The sequence below is a fragment of the Gopherus evgoodei genome, chromosome 14 (genome assembly GCF_007399415.2).
Source record: "Gopherus evgoodei ecotype Sinaloan lineage chromosome 14, rGopEvg1_v1.p, whole genome shotgun sequence".
In the NCBI taxonomy this organism is placed as follows: domain Eukaryota; kingdom Metazoa; phylum Chordata; order Testudines; family Testudinidae; genus Gopherus; species Gopherus evgoodei.
Genome location: NC_044335.1, coordinates 25,644,571 through 25,666,947, shown reverse-complemented (window position 1 = coordinate 25,666,947; position 22,377 = coordinate 25,644,571). Strand labels below are relative to the sequence as shown.

At 47.0% G+C, this 22,377-nt stretch overlaps 1 protein-coding gene across 5 annotated transcripts in view; it reads left to right on the top strand.

Moving 5' to 3' along the window:
* SGK2 (serum/glucocorticoid regulated kinase 2) overlaps positions 1–11,112 on the top strand; it is a 35,763-nt gene extending 24,651 nt beyond the window's left edge. For 4 of the 5 annotated variants that reach the window (XM_030533691.1, XM_030533690.1, XM_030533687.1 and 1 more), the window contains 8 exons: positions 648–779; positions 1,996–2,108; positions 2,852–2,888; positions 3,877–3,963; positions 7,154–7,249; positions 7,583–7,738; positions 8,471–8,560; positions 9,319–11,112. In XM_030533691.1, the coding sequence (XP_030389551.1) occupies positions 648–779; positions 1,996–2,108; positions 2,852–2,888; positions 3,877–3,963; positions 7,154–7,249; positions 7,583–7,738; positions 8,471–8,560; positions 9,319–9,486 (879 nt within the window). In that variant the 3' untranslated portion in view covers positions 9,487–11,112. The remainder of the gene's footprint in view (positions 1–647; positions 780–1,995; positions 2,109–2,851; positions 2,889–3,876; positions 3,964–7,153; positions 7,250–7,582; positions 7,739–8,470; positions 8,561–9,318) is intronic. The other variant, XM_030533689.1, reaches the window with a different exon arrangement.
* The last annotated feature ends 11,265 nt before the right edge of the window (positions 11,113–22,377 follow it).

Sequence of the window (22,377 nt, the reverse complement as noted above, 5' to 3'; positions counted from 1 at the left end):
TCAGGAGGATCGTGGTGCAGATAAAAGGAAAGCTGAACAGCAATGGCTTGAGCATGGTGCAAACAAGCTCTGCCACTGCTCAGTCCTTGCCCACCCAGCCCCTATGTCTGTACTATAACAGTTAACAATATTTCTGCATCCACACCAAACCCTGGGCCTGATCCTGCAAATACTTACTAGCAAGCATAGTGCTTACAATTTGAGTAGCCCCGTTAACTTCACTGATGAGTACTCACAGTTGTAGGCACTGTGTCTTGTGTTCCCAGGAGGAGGCCCTAGGCTGTAGACTATGGCTGCTAGTGCGTACCACAGTGTGGAGTATGCGTGTGTTGTGATGTGCCACAGGGGGGTAGGAGAGGAAGGAATTGTCAAACGTGGTTCTGGAAGAATCCTGCTCAACAGGCCTTTGCTTGCTAGCTCAGTCATGCTCCAAGGCATCCTTCCGAGGGACTGGGTGTTGACCTTTCGGATACTAAACCTAGTCACCACCAGGAACGGCCAGTTGGCCTCAGAATGAATAACAATATCGGGAGCTTGTTGAGAACCTTCCATCTGAAGATCTCTCAGCACTAGGTGGCCACTCGTCTGCCAGACTCTGGAATGGAACTATCTGACCTACTAACACATCTTTGGCTGGTTCTGTGCAGCAAACCCACATTATGGCGGAACGCAACGTGCTGCTGAAAAATGTGAAACATCCTTTCCTGGTGGGCCTCCACTACTCTTTCCAGACCTCCGAGAAACTCTACTTTGTGCTAGACTATGTCAATGGAGGAGAGGTGAGTGCAAGAGTACAGCTGTCATTTTAGACTCCCACTGTACATTAACAGTCCTGGATCTATTTGTCTTCCATCAGGAACCAAGCTGTGGATGTTTGTGCTAAAGCAGCGTCATGCCTGTTTCTGAAATGACCTTGTTCAGACTGGACACACACTGCTGTAGCATTCATCAGTCCAGTCAGAGACCTATCTTAGGAACGCTGCCTTTTGAATGAGACTCTGGTGCCAAGCACCTTAGAAATAACATCTGGCAAAATCTTCCACATGCAGTAGCCTGGCCCCATAGGCACTCTCTGATTTAGATTGTAAAATAACCCACACACCCCTCACTTAACTTTTTTGCTTGTCTTGTGGCTTCAGCTCCAATCTGTCACATGTGGGCTTTCTCCTATTGGTGCACAGCAGAGGTCGAGCTGCCCATCAGTGAAGGAAGATCTGAGGCAAGGGTGGTAAGGGAGGGGCATGGCAGTGTCTGGCCAGTGTTTGACCACTGGGGGTCAAATCTGACTATAGCTGGCTGCCAAAACTCTAGTGTGAGTCCCTCTCGTCCATCCTGTTTTAGCGTATGGAAGCTGCTCTGTGGCACCACTTGCTCTCCCATTCCTGAACCTCAACTGAAAGCAAATATTGAAGCAGCAAAGGCTCTTTCTATACTCCATCACGAGGCCTGGTTGAACCTGACTGTTCCCTGCCCAACTATAGTTCATGGAAGGGAGTGGATCTTAGATGTGTCATTACCAGACATTGTCTCTGATGATTAGCCTGTTTACAGACTGCACTTGAGGTCCAGTCTACACTATACATTGTAGTGAGGTGGAGGCATGACTATGTTGTGACCAGGTTGACTGTAATGGTGATGTTGGGGGCAGCTTGGCTCTAGCTAATTCAGTATGGCTGGCACAGTTTACTGTCTGCAAACTGCAGTGGTCACTCGGTGGCTGGCATTCAAATAGCTTCACCTCTTTGTAGGAGGAGACTTCTTTCTCAACAAGCAAAGGCTTGAGATGAGCAGCCCAGCTGACTCCAAAGCTCTCCTTCTTGGGAAAGAGGTGTTAGTGCTGGGGAGAGGGGTTAGCTTTCACTGGGAGTGAACAGAAGGTAGAAAAGGGCTGTTCAGAATGTCCCTGCACATGGCAGCAACACTGCGGGGAGGAGGATGGGATGACGAGAGAAGGCTGCTCCCAAGTAACCAACAGGCTGTTTCCTTTCTGCTCAGCTCTTCTTCCACCTGCAGCGAGAGCGCTGTTTCCGTGAACCTCGTGCCCGCTTTTACGCAGCTGAAGTAGCCAGTGCAGTAGGGTACCTGCATTCCTTGAACATAATCTACAGGTAGGGTGCATGTCCCTGGTGAGTATAGCAGGCACTAGTAATTCCCTCTTCCCTGTTCCTCGCTCACCCTTGGCTGCACCTAAGTGTGTGTAAAATATTGAGGAGGGGCAGGAAACTACTTGATATTGTAACCGTGCAGGCATGTTACAAGGGGCGCTCCTAAAAACAAAGTGCAGAACTACTAGGCAGGGCTGTGCTGTCCTCCTAAACTAAGCTTCAGAACTATGCTCTTGATCCAGGATCTCCTGTGTGTTTCAGAACATCTCATGTAGCACCTCCCTGAGCCCCTTCCCTTCATTTCCCTCTTTCAGTCCTTGAATGGGGCTTTGGCTTTGGGAAGGAGGGGGCGAAGTTAGCTTGGCTTGTTTTGAATGGGAAGAGAAGGTAGTTTAGTACAATGCATGAGAGGCAAAGTCTCAGGTCAGGAAATTAAAGATGTTTCCCACAGCAGCTGTAACTGCCACACTGTGCGACTAGATACTAATAGCATATGCCTAGCAGCCTCTCTAGCCTTACCAAAACACAAACATTTGTATATCAAACACATGCTGTGCTGATTCACGGCTGCTGCGGGAGCTATAACTCTAGAGTTCCTGATGGCCATGGCGTTCTCATAGACCTCAGTGCACCAGACTGTCAACATTCCTCAGTCCCCTGCAGTCCCCATTCTTTTCAACTGGAGCTGTTGTGTGTTGAGCTCTTTGGAAAATCTGATTCAGCATCACATCTTTCTCTTCTTCTAGGGACTTAAAACCTGAAAACATCCTGCTGGACTGCCAGGTATGTTCAGCTCTCTTGCAAACATGCCTGCTTCCTGCATTCTCTTCACAACCTTTTTTGTGCACGCTAGCTTGGGTATGACAGAGGAACCATGAGTAATTACTACCTCCCTTTCCCCTCCCACCCCCACAAATAACTTGGTATACCCCACATCCGTTCAGTAGGGGGAGCCACAACACTGACTTGTAAAGCGAGCAGCTCTATTAACTCTGCGTACACATAGTTTCCCAGAGCTCAGATGTTAGCATTTTTGTTATATCCGAGCACTAACCCATGGAAAAGCATTTTAAATATCCCATATGGCAGGTCTAAACTTGAGCACTGTAAAGCTCCACTAACCAAGCAATTCCCTGGACTGATGGAGAGGCTAATTGTTCAACTGATCACAGGGCTATGCTGGTCAGTCTGGCCAGTTTAATAGCTACTTATACATAAGCATGGCAGAATTTTGTTGTTTTTTTTCTTAAAGTAATGTCATAAATTTTTTAATTTTCACAGTTGCAGGAAATTATGGCAGGGGTCATACGCTAGGGAGAGATCAGATAATTATTTAATTATAGTTGACATTGAGATTCAAAAAGTTAAAGCTTTATAACTATTTTAAAATGCAGATTGTCAGTATCGCGTCAAAATATACAAAGTACCGGTAAATATCCTTAAACTCTAAAAAGTTCTCAAGCAGCATTTTTCTAAAACTGAAAAAAGTGTACATTTTATTTTTACGGATAGAAATGTATATTTTTACATCTGTTTGTGGGTACAGTGAAATTGACGTTTACTGATAAAAATCAAATCCTTACAAGCCTACATTTAAACCATATATTTGTGAGAAGTCTCCCATCAGATTTCCTGTTCAATCTGTTTGTATGTATAAATGCCTAGCAGTTGCAAAGCTGAAAGGTGCACATGAAAACTGCAAAGGGGGCTAGAAATCCATGCACTCCCAGTAGGGAGAGCTTGATTAGGCTGAAATCCCTTTCCTCTTTAGGGACACATAGTATTGACAGACTTTGGACTTTGCAAAGAAGGAATGGAGCCAGAGGAAACGACCTCTACTTTTTGTGGCACCCCAGAGGTACAGTATGGTCAACTTTCTGGTTAACTGGGAATTACTTAGGCACTAACTGCCTGATACATCAGAACTGCAGGTGCTCAGCTCCTCACAGAGGTGTCAATTGGAGCTGTGTGTATTCAGCATCGCTGAAAAATTGGGGACCAAGATCTGAGACAGTCTCAGCCTCTTTTTTGACATGCATGGTGCTGAATATGTTCGCATGTTGCATGAAAGGAACCAAGGAGGCTAAAACGTCCTGTTTGTTCCCCATTGCTGTCATACTAGTTTGGGTCCCACTGAGTTCTTATACCCTTTTACAAAAGCATTATTCCCTTTAGCAATGTAACACTGCCATTCCCCATTTTTTCCCCTTCCTCCCCTCCACTTGCATTCCTACTGCAACTGGTGGGAGAAGGGTAAACTGCTAAAAAACAGCCTTTACCTTGGGGCAACTAGTGTGCCCAAGGTATCCTGAGGTAAAAACACAATGGAGACAAGGCACTTTGGTTTTACCGCAAGGTAAACTAGGTGAGGTCTGCACTAAAGTGTCTTCCCTGTGGTTTTTACCTCAGGATAGCTTGCATGTGTTAATTATCCTGTGGTTTTAGAAGTGAAGACAAGGCTTGAGTTTAATAGAGTGTGTTTGAGGAGGGCCTAGTCTCTATTCCCTGGACTGGTGCTGAAAACATGTCTGTTCTTGACATGGGGTTTAGAAGGGTTGAGGAGGATCCATTGCTGGTGACCATTAGCAGTACCAGTTTAGATTGGACCAAAGGACTGTGAACCATTGCCTCTAAAAAGCTTACTCATGTCAACTTGGTGTCCTCTCTGAAACCTAATAATGATGACTTTTTTTTCCCAATGCTACCCTTGCAGAAACTGCTGACTGACTCTTATATCCTTACCCTGTTTTCATTTTAAACTTTCCTCCACAGGTATCAGGTTTCAAGACTTAAACATGCAAATAGGAGAAATTCACCAGGGCATTCAATTAACAGGAGATAGGCCTGTATACGCACAGATCTTTTTTGTACTGGTATAAATATTCTAGTATGGATGCAATATAAAGATGACATGCATCTGACGAAGTGGGTATTCACCCACGAAAGCTCATGCTCCAATACGTCTGTTAGTCTGCAAGGTGCCACAGGATTCTTTGCTGCTTTTACAGATCCACACTAACACGGCTACCCCTCTGATACGAGTATAAAGGTGCTTACACCAGTATAGCTTTACACTGATAAAACTATCCACACTAGGGGGCGGCGGAGGAGAGGGAGGGACAGGGCTGTACTGTTTTCACTACATTATTATAGTTAAAGCATAACAATTTTTGCGTGTAGACAAGGCCGTATTTTAACTTGTGACAGGATGGCTTTTACTAAACTGATTAGTACATTGAATAAACTTGCTTTTAAAATGTTGCAACTTTTTTGGCGGGGGGGAATCCTGCTGATTCTGGAATGGGTGTTCCTGCAGAACCTGGCAAGACTTCCAGTAGTCATGGTGACAGCCTTGACACTGGAATCCAGGACCTTCTCTAGCTACGCTCCTTGATTGTAATACTTACTCCTGTAGCTATGAGCACAGTGTTCCAGATATTTACTTGCTGCTGCCCCTTAATTCACAGAACACCAAGTTAATAATCACATTGTCATTAGCGTCTCCTGATGACGCAGGTTGTGACCCTCTCTGCTGCCTTGCATCTTGTGACATCACCACTGCAAAATAGCTGTAAAATGCTACCAAGGAGAATAGGAAGTTTTATTTCCAGCACAGGTGTAAATCGTGGCAAAGTAAAATGTGTCTCCAGCCTTCGTAGAGCACAGTAGGGAAAGCGCTGCAATCTGTCTACACTGACAGCTGCAAGTACACTGGCATGGCCACATTAGCAGCTCTTGCAACAGCCACAGAGAGCAGTGTGTTGTGGTAGCTATCCCAGCATGCAAGTGGCTGCAACGTGCTTTTCAGATGGAGGGGTAGAGTGTGACAGGGAATGTGTTGTGTGTATGTGTGGGGGGAGAGAGTAGATTTTTGGGGTGCTGAGAGCATGTCAGCGTGCTGTCTTGTAAGTTCAGACAGCAGCAGACCCCCCACCCGCTGCCTCTCTCTCACACACATAGCATTCCACAGTAATGGTTGCTTTGTCCCGGAGCAGATGAGCAGCAGACTGTCAGAAACGGGCATATCCACATTCCTGCATCGATTCTGAAACAATGACAAGAGTGACCACTTGACTTAAGGGGATTATGGGATGTTTCTGGAGGCTGATCAGAGTGCAGTAATGCAACACCTCATTCACACTGATGCTCGGGCATTTCAGCCAAGGTACACCAAGTGTTAATCTTCTCTCCGAAGTGGAGTACCAGGAGTGCTCTAGCCCTGGAGTCACAACGCTCTACATGCCTTGCCAGTGTGGATGGGGAGTGAGCTAGGGCGCCTGGGGTTGCTTTAATGCACTCTAACTCGCAAGTGTAGCCAAACCTTAGGTTATAGCCCCAAACCTTGTTAGCCAACACACCCAAAAACTCTCCCTGGCTTTCTCCAGGGCCATGCTGTCCTCACCAGCTCCTGCCTGGGTTTCATTTTATGCTTCTGCCTCTCTCTCTTCTGTCTCTTCTTAGTTTCTGTGTGTTCGACCTCTTCCCCCTTACTCAGCAAACCCCCTCCACCCATTCAGTCAAAACTCCTGGGCAGGTTCGCAAACCACTTTGATCTTAGATGAGGGGGCTTCTGATTAACTTATTCTGACAGGTCTGTTTATGGAAAGGTACATTCACACCCAGTCTCAAAGAGGCAGTCACCAGAACCTCTTGACATAACAGGTGTCTTCATGTTAGATACAGGGACAGGAAATCTGCAACTTCCCAGTTGATTGAACTCTATTAGTCAGCCACTCATGATTTTGGAAATAGCTGTGCATCTAGGGCAAAGAGCCACACCACTGGTTAGAGTTCTGCTAAAACTCCCTTCCTCAAGTTGCGTATAGGAAGATGGGAGCTTCTCAAACTTTAGGAAGAGTTTAGCTCTAGAGTCAGTCCTGTGGCAGGGGGAAGTTCTACTTTAAATACAAAAAAAAAAAGCTGGTGGAAATCACAGCTCCGAACCTCTCTAACGCTTTTATTTAGAGATTAATTAACTGCAGCCTGGAATATGTAGTCATTGAAGCCTTTGTAATTTGTCTCAAACAAAGCTCTCTGACTCTTCACAGTACTTGGCCCCAGAAGTGCTAAGAAAACAACCCTATGACAGAACAGTAGACTGGTGGTGTCTGGGAGCTGTCCTCTATGAGATGCTGTTTGGGTTGGTGAGTCTTAAAATCACACACTGTAGCTTGTTGGAGATCAAAGAGATGCTCGTTAAAGAAAGCAATGACCTTTTGAAGGCTGTGGGCCACTAAAGCAGTAGTTCCATGTATAGGGTACCATGACATGGACGATCCCAACATAAATGAAAGTACTAGTTGAAATAGTCATCCTAATGTTACTGAGATGAAAGCATTTAGCCTGTCTCTCTCCCTCGCGCACACTGTAGAAATGGAATCTGATGAATTGTCTCCCACAGCTCTGAAATTGTTTGCATGCTTCATTATGGTATCTCATGTCTTATGTAGCTGATTTTCTCCTCTCTTCCCTATCAGCCTCCCTTTTACAGCCGGGATGTGTCTCAGATGTATGACAATATTCTACACAAGCCACTCCAGATCCAAGGAACCAAGACCATGGCAGCTTGTGATATCTTACAGGGACTGCTTCACAAGGACCAGAAGAGGAGGCTGGGGGCCAAGATGGACTTTGTACGTGGTGTTTCCCATCCTAACCTATTTTCTTCATATACAGCCAACCCCACCCCTCCTCCGAGCCCCTCTCCTCTTTCATATCTGTTCTACATTGGTTGATCTTAGTCTTAGGAAGACTTCAGTGTCAAGTGAAATGACATCTCTCCATAGCAGAAAGAAAGCTTCCTCTTGGTAAACGTTCATTATTCAAGCCCTGGACCTAGCTACCTTGCAGTGTCCCATAAGGCTTGGCTTGGCTACTTTTCAAAGCACCATGATATTGCTTTGTGTGACTTGTGAATTGCAATCTCTTCAGAGGTGTATCTAAATACAACTTTGAGGTGGGGCTTTGGGAATGTGTGCGGGGGGGGGGGGGGAGTTAAGATCCATGTTAGCAACACAACAGGAAGCTGTGGCTCAGAACTGGGCACAGGATGTTAAGACCTGCAGTGGGGACTTTATGCTGTCATGGTTAAAGGTGTGAGGAAGGGCTGGGTTGCCAGCATATAGTGTCGCTGTACCATAAACAGGATACAGTAAACTCATGAAGTCTTTTGTGTTGGGGATACTCCAGTCTGCCAAGATGAGGAACATTACAGCTTGTTTTTTTCCAATATGCTGTATGTAGCTGTAGAGCTACAACCATCCACTATCGGGGAGCGTGTGCCTATTTAGTGACTGTTGGAAAAGGGATGGTTGAGGAGGAAGGTGGCAGGAGAGTGATTATTTCCCCCCAACCCTTCTTTGCAGCTTGAGATAAAGAATCATGTGTTCTTCAGCCCAATAAACTGGGATGACTTGTATCACAAGAGGATCACTCCTCCCTTCAACCCCAATGTGGTAAGTGGTGGTGGCTGATGCAGGCTTTCCCTGCATAACTTTAAGGGGAAGGTTTCAGAGTAGCAGCCGTGTTAGTCTGTATCCGCAAAAAGAACAGGAGTACCTGTGGCACCTTAGAGACTAACAAATTTATTTCAGCATGAGCTTTCGTGAGCTACAGCTCACTTCTTCAGATGCACAGAATGGAAGTGAGCTGTAGCTCACAAAAGCTCATGCTGAAATACATTTGTTAGTGTCTAAGGTGCCATAAGTAATCCTGTTCTTTTTAAGGGGAAGGGAACTAAGACTGCAGTGGTCAAAAGTCCCTTATTCAAATGTTCTAGCTGCTTCTAGTTGTGGGGATTTGGAGGGAGGAGAGGGAGAAATCATCATCCTCTGGAAATTTAAAAGTAACTTGCATCTTCTGCCTGTCTGTTCCTCCTCAACTTCCCATAGTACATCACCGCTTCTAGTTGCTCCACTTATCAGGGGATGCAGTCAGCAAGTTCTGTGACAGAGGATGGGGGGAGAAACTGTATGTGTTGCAAAATTCCCCCTCTTCCCCTGCCCCACTGCTAGTTGTCTTAGTTGATGACTTCTTCTTTAGTGCTGTTTAAGTATACTTCCTGAACTGTAAGCTAATGTCTCTTTTGTGGGAACATAAAATAAAGGTTTGGTCACAGCTGTCTAAAACAGTTCTGTCTAAAGAAATAACTTGTCTGAAAGCTTAGGCCTCTTCATCTGAAATTATGTTATACATGGTTGTTTTTGTTTTTTAGTCTGGTCCTGCTGATCTGCGACATTTTGACCCAGAGTTCACACAAGAAGCGGTCTCGAATTCCATCACCCGGACACCTGACTTAGCAGCCAGCTGCTCCAGTGCCTCAGATGCTTTTTTAGGGTTTTCTTATGCACCGACTGATGAGGACTTTCAGGTTTTTAAATAGGACTTGGGAAGCCTAATTTTAATTGATGGTCTTGATTTTAAAATGGCACTGTCCTCTGCTCATGACTGTTAAAGAAATTCGGACTAGCACACTAACTGGAATGGACCTGAACTCTTTCATTGTGATGCACAAGTTTTTTCCTTCCTCTGGCAGGGAGGCTGCTGATTGTCCTGGTTAGAGATTTTATTCCTACAGAATTGAAGTTAACTCCATGGTCTTATTTATGTTTAGAAGCTTAGTGCCATCATTCATGCCAAAACCACATCTCAGTACACTGCAAGTTACTTACCCAATAACAACTAGCCTACTTATTTTGGAAGTGCCTGTGTAACTGTGCTTCGTACACATAGCTAGTCTGTCTCCTCCCTCGTGTCTGATGGCTCTATCAATGGCGAGGAGCAAATCTGTTCACACTACGGGTATGTCTACGCTAGAAACGCTGCAGTGGCACAGCTGGAGCACTGCAGTTACATCACTGTAGTGTAGTCACAGAATGAAAGGAGTTCTTCTGTTGCTGTAGTAAATCCACCTCTCCGAGGGGCAGGAGCTAGGTCAATGGAAGATGTCTTCCGTTGACCTAGGGTTGTCTACACTGGGGCTTAGGTCTACGGACTTAACTACGTCTCTCGGGGTGACATAACTAGGTCAACCTAAGGTTTAGGTGTAGATCAGGCCTGTCCTTATGCTGTGACGAGTCACTGTGATGGGAAGATGGCACTGGATTTTTTACTTAAATATACACATCAAGCAAAACTCCCTGAACTTTCCTCAGTAACATCTGTTAACAGCAAGCCAAAGGGTAACTGACCGGTACTTATGTGTGTTTAGTTATATCTTCCCTCCCTTCTTTTTAAAGGAAGGGCAAGATCCTTAGCTGATGTCAATCAGCATAGCTCTGCTGACTACAGTGGAGCTACAGTAATTTACAACAGCTAAGGATCTGGTTTGGAGTCTTTTTGATGTAGCCACTTCAGTCAAGCTATCACTTGACAAGTTTGTGCATAATCTGAGTGTTGGACTAAACTACATTCCACTCTTCCAGCTGGGAGCTCTGCACCCTAGTAATGAGAGGCAGTTTCCCACCAGCATTAGGAAGAATTCAGATCTCCCAAGTATGAAAGTGCTCCAAATCTTATGTGTACTAGTACCTACTGAATACCCCATGGGCAACTACCAATCTGAGAGCCCAGATGATGTAGGTGGGAGTTTTTTTGAAAAAGGCTCCCAAATTTAAATGGAACCTGATGTTGTTCTGAATGTGTGTGTGTTAAAGGCTAATTTATTCATTCTGCCTTAATGTAAATGCTGGAGTCTGGATTGTTTTTTTAAAACATTATTCATTATTCTGTCTCTGTGGGGAGGAGAAAGGGGAATAAGGTCTGATAGTGTTAGGAGAATCTCCTGTATTGGTCCACACATGGACACTGTTAGCATGAAAAACCTGGATTTCTAAAGACTGGTCCAAATGAGCACCTTGTCTTCTGCTCTAGAAGCTCTGTTGACATGCTGGAGCACTTGTGATACTTGCCTTGAAAAGAGAATGGAAACTTTTTTTTATCTTGCCCAATTTTACCTTTATTGTACATACTGAAGTTATTAATAAAAAAAGTCCTATTTTAAAGTGAATGCTCTAACTTATTCACCTCCACAGCTTGTCTGCAATTCTGGGGAAGGGGAGGAAAAACCCAGGGTTTCCAGTGAGCTATCGAGCTTTCCATTTGCTGGAGCATCAGCTGATGTCCGTCCCCCCCGCAACTGTGTGACCAACTTAAAACTCTCACTTGCAGCTGTGGCTCGGAGACATTCACCGCCTAATACTGGCTTAATGCAGCCTCCCGGGAGAGGGGGGAATGGACAGCAGCTGCACGCCAAGTGAGAAGGGCATTATGTGGCTAATTGCCTGGGGTGGGAGCCCATCCTGCCAGTGATTTCCTTAGGCCCCCCCAGGGGGAGTGCACACCCCCCCTGAATTTCCCCAACACCCCCCCTAGTTTTGTGAGCTAGATACATACCAATTTAATGACTGTTTGGAAATCTGAATTTAAACTGAAACATTAATGCACACTTAAAAGCTTATACAGTGTATGATAAAATATGTGTATCTGAAAAAGTATACTAGATTTGAAAAGTATGAGCATAGACTAGCTTCCTTGCTTCCTTATACAGCTGTTGTTTTTCTTTGATGTCAGTGCATTCATGATGTTGGCCAACCTAATAATATCAAATGATGATTTGTAAGCAAAGTCTAAATGAGCTCTCCCTGACAGCTAGTGATGAGCTGGGGCTGTGGGGCCAGATTATATTTACATTCACACCTAATCTACCTAGGTATCTAGCAAACAGAGCTGTGTTGTCCAAGTGATAGATTTTGGCTGAGGTTGGGTTACAAACCACTTGAATGTGGGGGCGGGGGAGGGGATGAAATGTTGTTCTTACTGTATGAGTAAAGGGCAGTAGAACTGTACTTAGCCTGTGATGATTTGAAGGCATCAAGAGAGAGGGTGGGGATCTGTCTCTTTCCACTGTTTAAAGACAGAGCTGATTAGGCTCCATAGAGGGTCTTTTGTTCTGTTAAGTGACCACTGCAGCTGAAATCACTGACAATCAGGTCTAAGTGCTTAGTCCTGTTGTGGGGATAGTGTTCCTGTGGGACAGTGTTTTTGTGGAAGAGACAGCCCAGATTGCACTAGCAGTGAGGTTTCCCCAATGAGAGCTCAGCTGAAATGACTGAGGGTATGTCTATGTTAGGTAATAAAGCAAGTCCTCACTCACCTCTCCAACACCCGAGGTTGTGCGGAGTTGGAATATGGGCCCACAATTCTGTCAGAGACCAGACACAAATGCGTTGATCAACGGGCTCACACTAACCCCAAAGCTTTAGAATAAGTGTGGCCCCTTTATTAGGGGTGAGCATCAATATTTATACACAGAAGTAAACAAAGTGATTAATAAAAGATAATGGTCATGCATAATCAATCAAGATTTTACAGGAAGAGCAAGTTTAACAAGTAAATGCATAGAGATAAAAAGCTAATGGCTACTTGAGGAAGGGGGTGTCATGAGTAGTTTGCAGGTCAGTGCTTTGTTCAAAAAAAGGTTCAGAAAGGATTATGCAGAGACGGCCAGTCTGGGTGTTTTTTGGCTCCAAAGTTCACCAAAAGTTTAGACCCAACATTCCTCCATTTGTAGCTTTGAGATAACTATTAATCAAAAAGCTACACCCTATTTCAAGATCTCAAGGGCCGCTTGGCAATTTCAGCCTGGGCCAATTCGAAGAGAGTAAGGCTTTTAGCTGAAGTGGGAAAAGAATAAACTGACTTACATGAGTTTATGAGGGAGGGGACACACTGAATACAGCAACACAGTATTATAAGGACTACCATGGCCCCAACAACACCCACCAAGAGGTTTTTAACCCACCCAAATCCGGGCAGCCAATTCCATAAGGCTCCCCACCAATCATAAGGTGGCTGGCCAGAGGAGTAGTTTTTAGCCATTTCCCTTAGGTGTTTGGTACGTTGAAAAGTGTCAGAGTAGGTGTCATTTACAAAAACACAGCATTCTTCATTTATGAGGGCGCAAGTTCCTCCCTGGGCTGCTAACATCATATCTAAAGCCATTCTGTTTTGCAAAGCCAACTGGCGCAGCTGGGACATTTCCCCGGCCTGGTTCTCAAATAGGGTTGCAGTTTCATTGGTCAAAGATTCTAATAGTCCCTGTAGACGGATGATGGCACCCTTCAAGCTAGTGTGACCAGCCCACCGCTGCCAGGACAAACCATCACGGAGATTAATATCTCTGTCAGTTTCACGGATGTTACGAACGTGGGGAAAATGAGGGGGAGTGAGGGAGATCCGAGAAGGCGGTGCTAGCCATGCCAAATAACATGACCCTGCCCAATCAGGGGAGAGAAAATAATAAGCCTTGGGCCCGCACACCCAGTATGTTCCATATAATGCGTTTTCGGTATTCCATTTCTCAAAGTAGGAGGTAACCCACCACCCGTTGTACCACTGTTCCCCTGGTAACGCAGAGGGATCGTTGTGTGAACTGCAGAGGCACAATTTGGTAGTGTTGTCCTCAAAGGGCAGTGTAGTACTGCTTGAGCAGTTGTAGAAGGCAATTGTGTATCCTTTAACAATTAGTTGGACACCTTCGAGATCTGAGCAGGGCTTTTTAAAAACTGACTCTGAAAACCTGCCCCTCCATGAAAAAGTTGAAAAGGTTGGATCGGGGTGAGGGATCCACATATGGGATAAGTGGGATGCGCAAGGCTTGAAGCCAAGATTTTTACTAAAGGCGGTGCCATTAAAATATATGTTGCATTTACTTGTTCCCACAAAAGTTGACCCTTTTTCTTTAACAAAACACAGTGATCCTGTTTGATTGGTTACCCTGAGATATTTGTTAATTGGCACTTCTGTTTTGTCCCATGTAAGATTGGGTTGGACTGGATCTTTTATTCTAGTCGGTGGCATCCAAGTCATATTAGCAGTGGTTAGGGGAATGGGTGTGAAGGGGAGTCCCTGTGCTGCATTTACTGGAAATTGAGTACATACCCAGCAATCACTTCTATTTCCTAAAATACGAGTTTTAACCTCGTGGGAATATCTAATAAAAGCATTATCTTCATAAGCAGAAAATAAACTGAAAAAGCATAAAAAACATACAGTTGTCAGAATAAAGGGTCCTCTCATTTTTTTCGAGTTAATTTAAGTCTAATGTCTGAGAGAGGTAAGCTGGTCCACTGGTCGAAGGCAGTGTCCTCAGTGGTGACAAGAGCTGCTGGTCCGTCACTGTGGTCCACTACGGCTGGCTTGACGTGGGAGTGGTGGATCCAAGATTTGCGTCCTTCCAGGAACACTGCAGTCTGGGTTGTCAAAAGAACCTGGTGGGGTCCAGTAAACCTTGGCTGGAGGGTGTCGTCACGAACGAACTTTTTGGCCCAGACGAAGTCCCCTGGTTGGAACGGGTGGATTTGTTCCTCCAGCGGCACGGTCTGGGAAAACTGCGAGGCTTTCCAAAGGGTACGGAGGCGAGCCTGTAGGGAGAGAAACTGACACGCAGTCATATGATCCCCTCCCAATAGTGAAACATCAGCACGTGGTAGCGCCCCGCCTTTGAAAGGGGGGTGTCCATAGAGCAGTTCAAAGGGGGATAATCCCAATGCGCGGGTTGGGCGAGTACGAAGGTGAAACAGGACCAAGGGAAGTACCTGAGGCCACTTTAATCCTGTTTCCTGACAGTATTTAGCCAATGTAAACTTAAGTTCCCTATTCATACGCTCAACTTTCCCGCTAGACTGGGGGTGGTAGGGTGTATGAAAGGAGTGTGAAATGCCCAGTCCTTGTTCTAAATGGCCAAGGACATGACCAGTAAAGTGAGGTCCGCGATCTGAGTCGAGCACAAGAGGGATGCCAAAACGGGGTACAATATCTCTAAGGAGAATCTTCGCCACTGTGGCAGCAGTACAATTAGCAGTAGGAAAAGCTTCGACCCAGGAAGTCAGAGGGCAAACCAAAACAAGGAGGTGCTTTTTCCCAAAAGCCTTTGGCATATCTACAAAATCAATTTGAAGATGTTGAAATGGAGCAGCAGGCGGAGGTCTTCCACCCTTAATTTTGTTAAGAGGTGGAGCAGGTCCATTACGCTGACATGTGCTGCATGCTTTCACTATTGATAGGCAATAGGGTTGAATGCCTGGAGCATACCAAAAGCGAGCGATAGTGTCCACGAGGGCGTGCGTGCCGTAGTGACCCCCTTTATCATGGTGCCAGCGAACTGCCACAGGGTATGTGGAGCGAGGGAGGCAGGCTCGGCCATCTGGCATAAGCCAGGTCCCTTTGACCAGAGTGGCCCCGAGGCTTTCCCATGATTTTAGTTCAGCAGCGGGTACTGGTACGGGGTGCGGTGGAGTAAAGGAGGAGGTTGCAATAGCCAATGTGGGCATGGCTAAAGGTAAGGTGGCAGCCTTCTTGGCGGAGGCGTCAGCCAGGGCATTCCCACGGGTAACGGGGCTGCTATCTTTAGTATGGGCCCGGCAGTGAACTACAGCCAGGACGGAGGGTTTTTGGAGGGCGTCCAAAAGCTTGTGGATGAGGGGGAGGTGCTGAATGGGTTTACCGGCAGCTGTCTGGAAACCTCGAAACTTCCAGAGGTGGATATGACAATGCACAACTCCAAAAGCATATTTGCTATCAGTAAAAATGGTAACGGTCTTACCAGCGGCCAACTGGCAAGCTCGGGCCAGGGCATAGAGTTCAGCGGCTTGGGCTCCCCAGTTGCCTGGCAGTGAGGCGGCCTCTTGAATGTCCCATTCAGAGGTGACAGCATAACCAGTGAAACGCTTGCCATCAACATAGAAGGAGCTTCCGTCCGAGAAGAGGATGCAATCGGGGTTGTCCAGTGGCACGTCAAACAGGTTGTCTCTTATCTGTAAGATGCTGTAAACTACTTCCACACAGTCGTGCTGGTCCTGGGGGACTGGCAGGTCAGGAAGCAAGGTAGCTGGATTAAGGGGTCCACACCTTTCAAAAAGTAGGTTAGTGTCTTCTAAGAGTTCGGCCTCTAGCTGTTGCTGACGATGGGCCGAAAAGACTTGGGTTGTGCCCCTACGCAGAAGGGCTGACAAGGCATGAGAGGTCCAAACCGTGGTAAAATGACCCAGGGTTAGGCTCTTTGCCTTTGTGATCAGCAGGGCAGCTGCTGCCAGAGTCCGGGTGCAGGATGGGGTTCCCTGAGCGACAGGGTCGATTTGCTGAGAGTAAAAAGCAAGCGGGAAATGGTGGGGCCCGCTCAGCTGGGTAAGGACACCACTAGCAATTCCGCCCCTCTCGTGGACAAAAAGGTGAAAGGGTTTGCTGTAATTGGGGGGGCGGAGAGACATGGAGGAGGCCACACTGTCCTTGAGTAACTGAAAGGCTTGAATAGTGTCCGGGGACCACTGCAAAGGGTCAGGAGCAAGGTTAGCAGTGAGTCGGTGGAGCGGTTTGCTTAACTCCCCGCAGGACGGCAACCAGGGGCGACAGAAGCCAATTAATCCTAAGAAACCTCGAAGTTGTTTCTTGGTGTTCGGTAGAGGGCAGTTTTGAATAGTCTTTATGCGGGCTGGGTCCATCTGTCTTCCTTCTGGGGTTAACAGGAAGCCCAGATATCGGACCTTCTGTGAGACCCACTGAATCTTTTTAGGGTCTACCTTGTGGCCTCTGGTGTGTAGGTATAATAAAAGTGCCTTACCATCGATGCGGAGGGCAGCTTCTTCGCGATTACCTAATAGGATGTCATCTACGTATAGGACCAATGTGGATCCCTGCGGACTGGTGAAACCTTCCAAGTCGTGGCGGAGGCACTGGCTGAAAATCGTGGGGCTGTCTCTGTAGCCTTGAGGAAGTCGTTGCCAGACATAACTTTGTCCCTCCCAGGTGAAACCAAAGAGATACTGAGAGTCTGGGTGCACAGGAATGCTGAAAAAAGCTGATTTTAAGTCAATAACAGTGAACCACTCAGCATCCCAGGGGATTTGGCTGATGATAGTAGCTGGGTCAGGAACTACTGCATGAAGAGGGACCACATACTGATTAACAACTCGTAGATCCTGTACAAAGCGCCAACGAACAGGGTCTCCGTCCTTTTTAGGAGGCTTTTTGACAGGCAGTATAGGGGTGTTACAGGGAGTGCGCTGAGGGCGGACTAGCTTTTGTGCAATGAATCCCTCAATAATGGGGCGGATGCCCTCCCGGGCTTCCAGCGACAGGGGGTATTGAGGGACTGACGGGGGGGTTAAGGAAGGCTTTACCTGAATCCTTACGGGCTCTGCCGAAAGGAGCAGGCCAACATCAGTGTCAGAAATTCCCCAGAGGGTTGAAGGCAAGTCAGTGAGGTCAGGGGAGAGAGAGAGAGGTGTTTCCCAATTACCCTGAGTAGGGGCCGAATCTCCTAATACTGTCATCAATAATCCTACCCCTTCAGGAGTGCAGGTTAAAGTAGCCTCAAGCTTACAGAGTAAATCCCGGCCCATCAAAGGGATCGGACAAGCTGGGGAAAAAAGAAAACGGTGAGAAAAACATTTATCAGCATAAATAACATTCAAAGGCAAAGTGAGTCCCAGAGACTGTGGGTTGCCCTCCACCCCAGTCGCAGTTTTAACCTCAGAGGATAGCCAGGGAGAGGGGGCATGATTTAAAAGAGAGAAAGTAGCCCCAGTATCAATGAGGAAAGAGACAGGCAGTCCCTGGACTGAAAGGGTTAAACGAGGCTCTTTGCTGGGAGGGCAGAAAGTGAGAAAGGAGCCGGCTAAAGACATTAAGGAAATAAGACCATCACATTGTTTGCCTTCGCCCCCGGGGTACCGTCATTGAGGAGGCTGAGTTTGCTGCGGCTGCTGCTGTTTCCCGTAGTTGATCCAGGCCTGGGGGATGGGCTGAGCTGGTGGTGCAGGGGTGTATTCCTCACTTGTATAAGCATCTGCGGATGCAACCAGACCCTCTGGGCGTCCCCAGGGGCATTCACGTTTAAAGTGACCAGGCTGTCCGCACTGAAAACAATTTCCTGATGGCTGGGGTCGCCAGGACCCTCTTCCCCGGGCACCCTGGAATCCCCTGCCACGGCCACGGCCTTTGCCTCGAACACCACCGTGAAAAGCTAAAGCCATCAGCTTATATTCTTCCTTTTTCTCTTTCTTTTTACTACTTTCCCTTTCTTTCTCCCAGGCAAAATCAGCTACTTCCAACACTGAAGTGACTGACTCACCTCCCCAACCAGGGCGAAACTTTAAGAAGTAATCCCTTACAGGGGGCACCGACTGATTCACAAAAAATGAAATAAGAGTAGGGTGGTCTGCTTCTCTCTCAGGATCCATCTGAGTGAACATTCGGGCCCCCTCCAATAGCCTCGACCAGAACTTTCTGGGCGGCTCATCAGATTCCTGCCGAATCTGCATGAACTTAGCCTGATTAGGCGAGCGGCGAGCCATTTCCTTGAGTCTCTCTAACAATCGTTCTCTATCTGTTCGCAGCTGAGTCAGCCTTAGCTGAGTCCAGTCTAGGGGATTCCAGCCAGCGGCCAGATCCCGCCTATCCATCCAAGTAACATTAGCTGCATTGCTATCTCCCCATGTCCTTTCTGCCATCCACAATCTACTACGTTCTTCTCCAGTCAAAACTCTACTTAACAACTGATCCACATCCGTATAAGTAGGATTATAACTTAAAAACAATCTTTCTAGAAGTTCTATGATCTTTCGGGGATTTTCCCCAAAAGACCCTGACAACTGTCCCCACTCTTTCAAATCCCATTCTAGCCATCCTTTATATTCCACAATACTAGCATGTTGCAATCGTCCATCATTGCTCATATAAGGTTGATCGTGCACCTGTAAAGGCATCTCTATAACCATACTTTTATTATTCGCAAGAGATTTGACAGAGACATCCTCTGGGCTATCCTCAGGGGGGGGGGGCATGCACCCTGCTGTACCTGCTTGGACCTAAGCCTAGTAACTACTCCTCCCGAGGTTTGCCCGTCCAATTCCTCCTCATCCTTCTGCACAAATTCCAATCTGGGATCCTGCAGATTCCCCTCTGCTACAAGGAGAGAGTTCCCCTGCGGAGGAATAGGGGCAGGTGCAGAGGGGACCAGCTGACGAGTCAAAACACGCCGTGGTCTACACCCTTCATCGAAATAACCTGGAGGGGGTTCACTCTCGGGAGAGTACCTGACTGCCATAATTTTTAAAGATTTCCACAGCTCTGCTGCTGTGTCCCAACAAAACCAGTAACATAACTGTCCCGGATGGTCTTTTTCGATCTGGCTCTTTACTCCTCTTAAGGCAGCCTGTTCGAAAGAGCCATACGAAGGCCACCTCATCTCCGAGTCGGCCAATACCGCGGTATACCCAGTCCAATTCCTTACACATAGTGTGTACAACTTCTTCCTAGACATTCCTGTCTGTACTGGGAGTTTCCCTTCGTTCCATAACTTATTTACAATCCGCAACGGACTCTCAAGAGGCACGCTAGTCCCTTGACCCATGGTGTCTGACAGGAGCCCTCCAACTGGCGTTTACCCTGCTGTCCAATACACGACCCCTCAATATTGAATTGGCTAGGAGAAATCTCCTGTGGCGCCTTGCCAATTCATATATGAGTGGTCCGACCACTGGACAGAGGTACCGCACCAGAAGGAATCCCGGACGAGCCCCCAAATTGTTAGGTAATAAAGCAAGTCCTCACTCACCTCTCCAACACCCGAGGTTGTGCGGAGTTGGAATATGGGCCCACAATTCTGTCAGAGACCAGACACAAATGCGTTGATCAACGGGCTCACACTAACCCCAAAGCTTTAGAATAAGTGTGGCCCCTTTATTAGGGGTGAGCATCAATATTTATACACAGAAGTAAACAAAGTGATTAATAAAAGATAATGGTCATGCATAATCAATCAAGATTTTACAGGAAGAGCAAGTTTAACAAGTAAATGCATAGAGATAAAAAGCTAATGGCTACTTGAGGAAGGGGGTGTCATGAGTAGTTTGCAGGTCAGTGCTTTGTTCAAAAAAAGGTTCAGAAAGGATTATGCAGAGACGGCCAGTCTGGGTGTTTTTTGGCTCCAAAGTTCACCAAAAGTTTAGACCCAACATTAGTCCTGTTGTGGGGATAGTGTTCCTGTGGGACAGTGTTTTTGTGGAAGAGACAGCCCAGATTGCACTAGCAGTGAGGTTTCCCCAATGAGAGCTCAGCTGAAATGACTGAGGGTATGTCTACATCTAAAATTTTGCAGCGCTGGTTGTTACAGCTGTATTAGTACAGCTGTATAGGGCCAGCGCTGCAGAGTGGCCACACTTACAGCAACCAGCGCTGCAAGTGGTGTTAGATGTGGCCATACTGCAGCGCTGTTGGGCGGCTTCAAGGGGGGTTCGGGGAACGCGAGAGCAAACCGGGGAAGGAGACCAGCTTCGCCGCGGTTTGCTCTCGCGTTCCCCGAACCACCCTGCAAACCGCAGGGAAGGAGACCTGCTTGTTTGGGGAACGCGAGAGCAAACCGGGGAAAGAGACCAGCTTCGCCGCGGTTTGCTCTCGCGTTCCCCGAACCACCCTGCAAACCGCAGGGAAGGAGACCTGCTTGTTCGGGGAACGCGAGAGCAAACCGGGGAAGGAGACCAGCTTCGCCGCGGTTTGCTCTCGCGTTCCCCGAACCACCCTGCAAACCGCAGGGAAGGAGACCTGCTTGCTCGGGGTTCGGGGAACGCGAGAGCAAACCGGGGAAGGAGACCTGCTTGATTACCAGAGGCTTCCTCAGGTATGCTGAGATACCTGCTTATTCCAGGAGGTCAAGAAAAGCGCTGGTAAGTGTCTACACTTGATTACCAGCGCTGGATCCTCTACACCCGAGACAAAACGGGAGTACGGCCAGCGCTGCAAACAGGGAGTTGCAGCGCTGGTGATGCCCTGCAGATGTGTACACCTCCTAAGTTGCAGCGCTGTAACCCCCTCACCAGCGCTGCAACTTTGTGATGTAGACAAGCCCTGAGAGCTGGTGGAACCTCAAGAGACCAACTTGCAGAGGTCACGGGCAGGTGGCAGCAGAAGGTGACTGCGCAGGGCCATTGGCAACAGAGCGGTGGAGTGAACAGTGGCACAACGAACAGCCGTGGCCAGAGCAAACAGTGAGCAGCTGGAGGAATGAGCTAGGTGCTTTCTTGTCCCCCACCTGGAAGGTGTACTCACGTGAAAGCACCTCTGAACTCTGAGGCCTTGGCTACACTCACACTTTACAGCGCTGCAACTGGGGTGTGAAAAAACACCCCCCTGAGCGCTGCAAGATACAGCGCTGTAAAGCGTCAGTGTAATCAGGGCAGCAGCGCTGGGAGCGCGGCTCCCAACACTGCACGCTACACCCGTAAGGGATGTGGTTTACATGCAGCGCTGGGAGAGCTCTCTCCCAGCGCTGCTGCTCTGACTACACTCACACTTCAAAGCGCTGCCGCGGCAGCGCTCCCGCAGCGCTGCTGGGACAGCGCTTTGAAATTCCAAATGTAGCCATACCCTGAGTGTTCTCTCCACTGACCAAGGACGACACCGGTGAGTTGGGTGCGGGGGAGGGAAAAGTTAAATAAACATTTGTTTGTTGGACTATATTTTAGTCACTTTGCTCCAGAATGTGAGATTTGTGACTGGGAATGGAAACTTATATAAATATGTTTCCTAGTAGGCCAAGATTTTTAAAATGCATTATTTGCCAAGGTTGTTATCTCACATTGTTGCTATCGTGGGAGGTCATTATGTTGGGGAGTTTCTGTACTAAACATTTTTATTATTATCATTAATTTTTACATAAGAATGGTCATACTGGGTCATACCAATGGTCCATATAGCCTAGTACCCTGTCTTACAACAGTGGTCAAGGCCAGGTGTCCCAGAGGGAATGAACAGAACAGGTAATCAAGTGACCATCCCCTGTTGCCCATTCCCAGCTTCTGGCAAACAGGCTAGGGACACTCAGAGCATGGTGTTGCATCTGTCCCCATCTTGGCTAATAGCCACAGATGGACCTATTCTCCAGGAATTTTATCTAGTTCTTTTTATAATCCTGTTATAGTTTTGGTCTTCACAGCATCCTCTGGCAAAGAGTTCCCTGGGTTGACTTTATATTGTGTGAAGAAGTACTTCCTTTTGTTTTTTTTAAAACATGCTGCCTATTAATTTAATTGGGTGACTGCTAGTTCTTGTGTTATGTGAAGGATTAAATAAAATTTCCTTATTCACTTTCTTCGCACCAGTCAAGATTTTGTAGACCTCTATCATATCCCCATTAGTCATCTCTTTTCTAAGCTGAAAATTCCCAGTCATTTTAGTCTCTTCTCCTGTTTCATGCCCCTGATCATTTTAGTTGCCC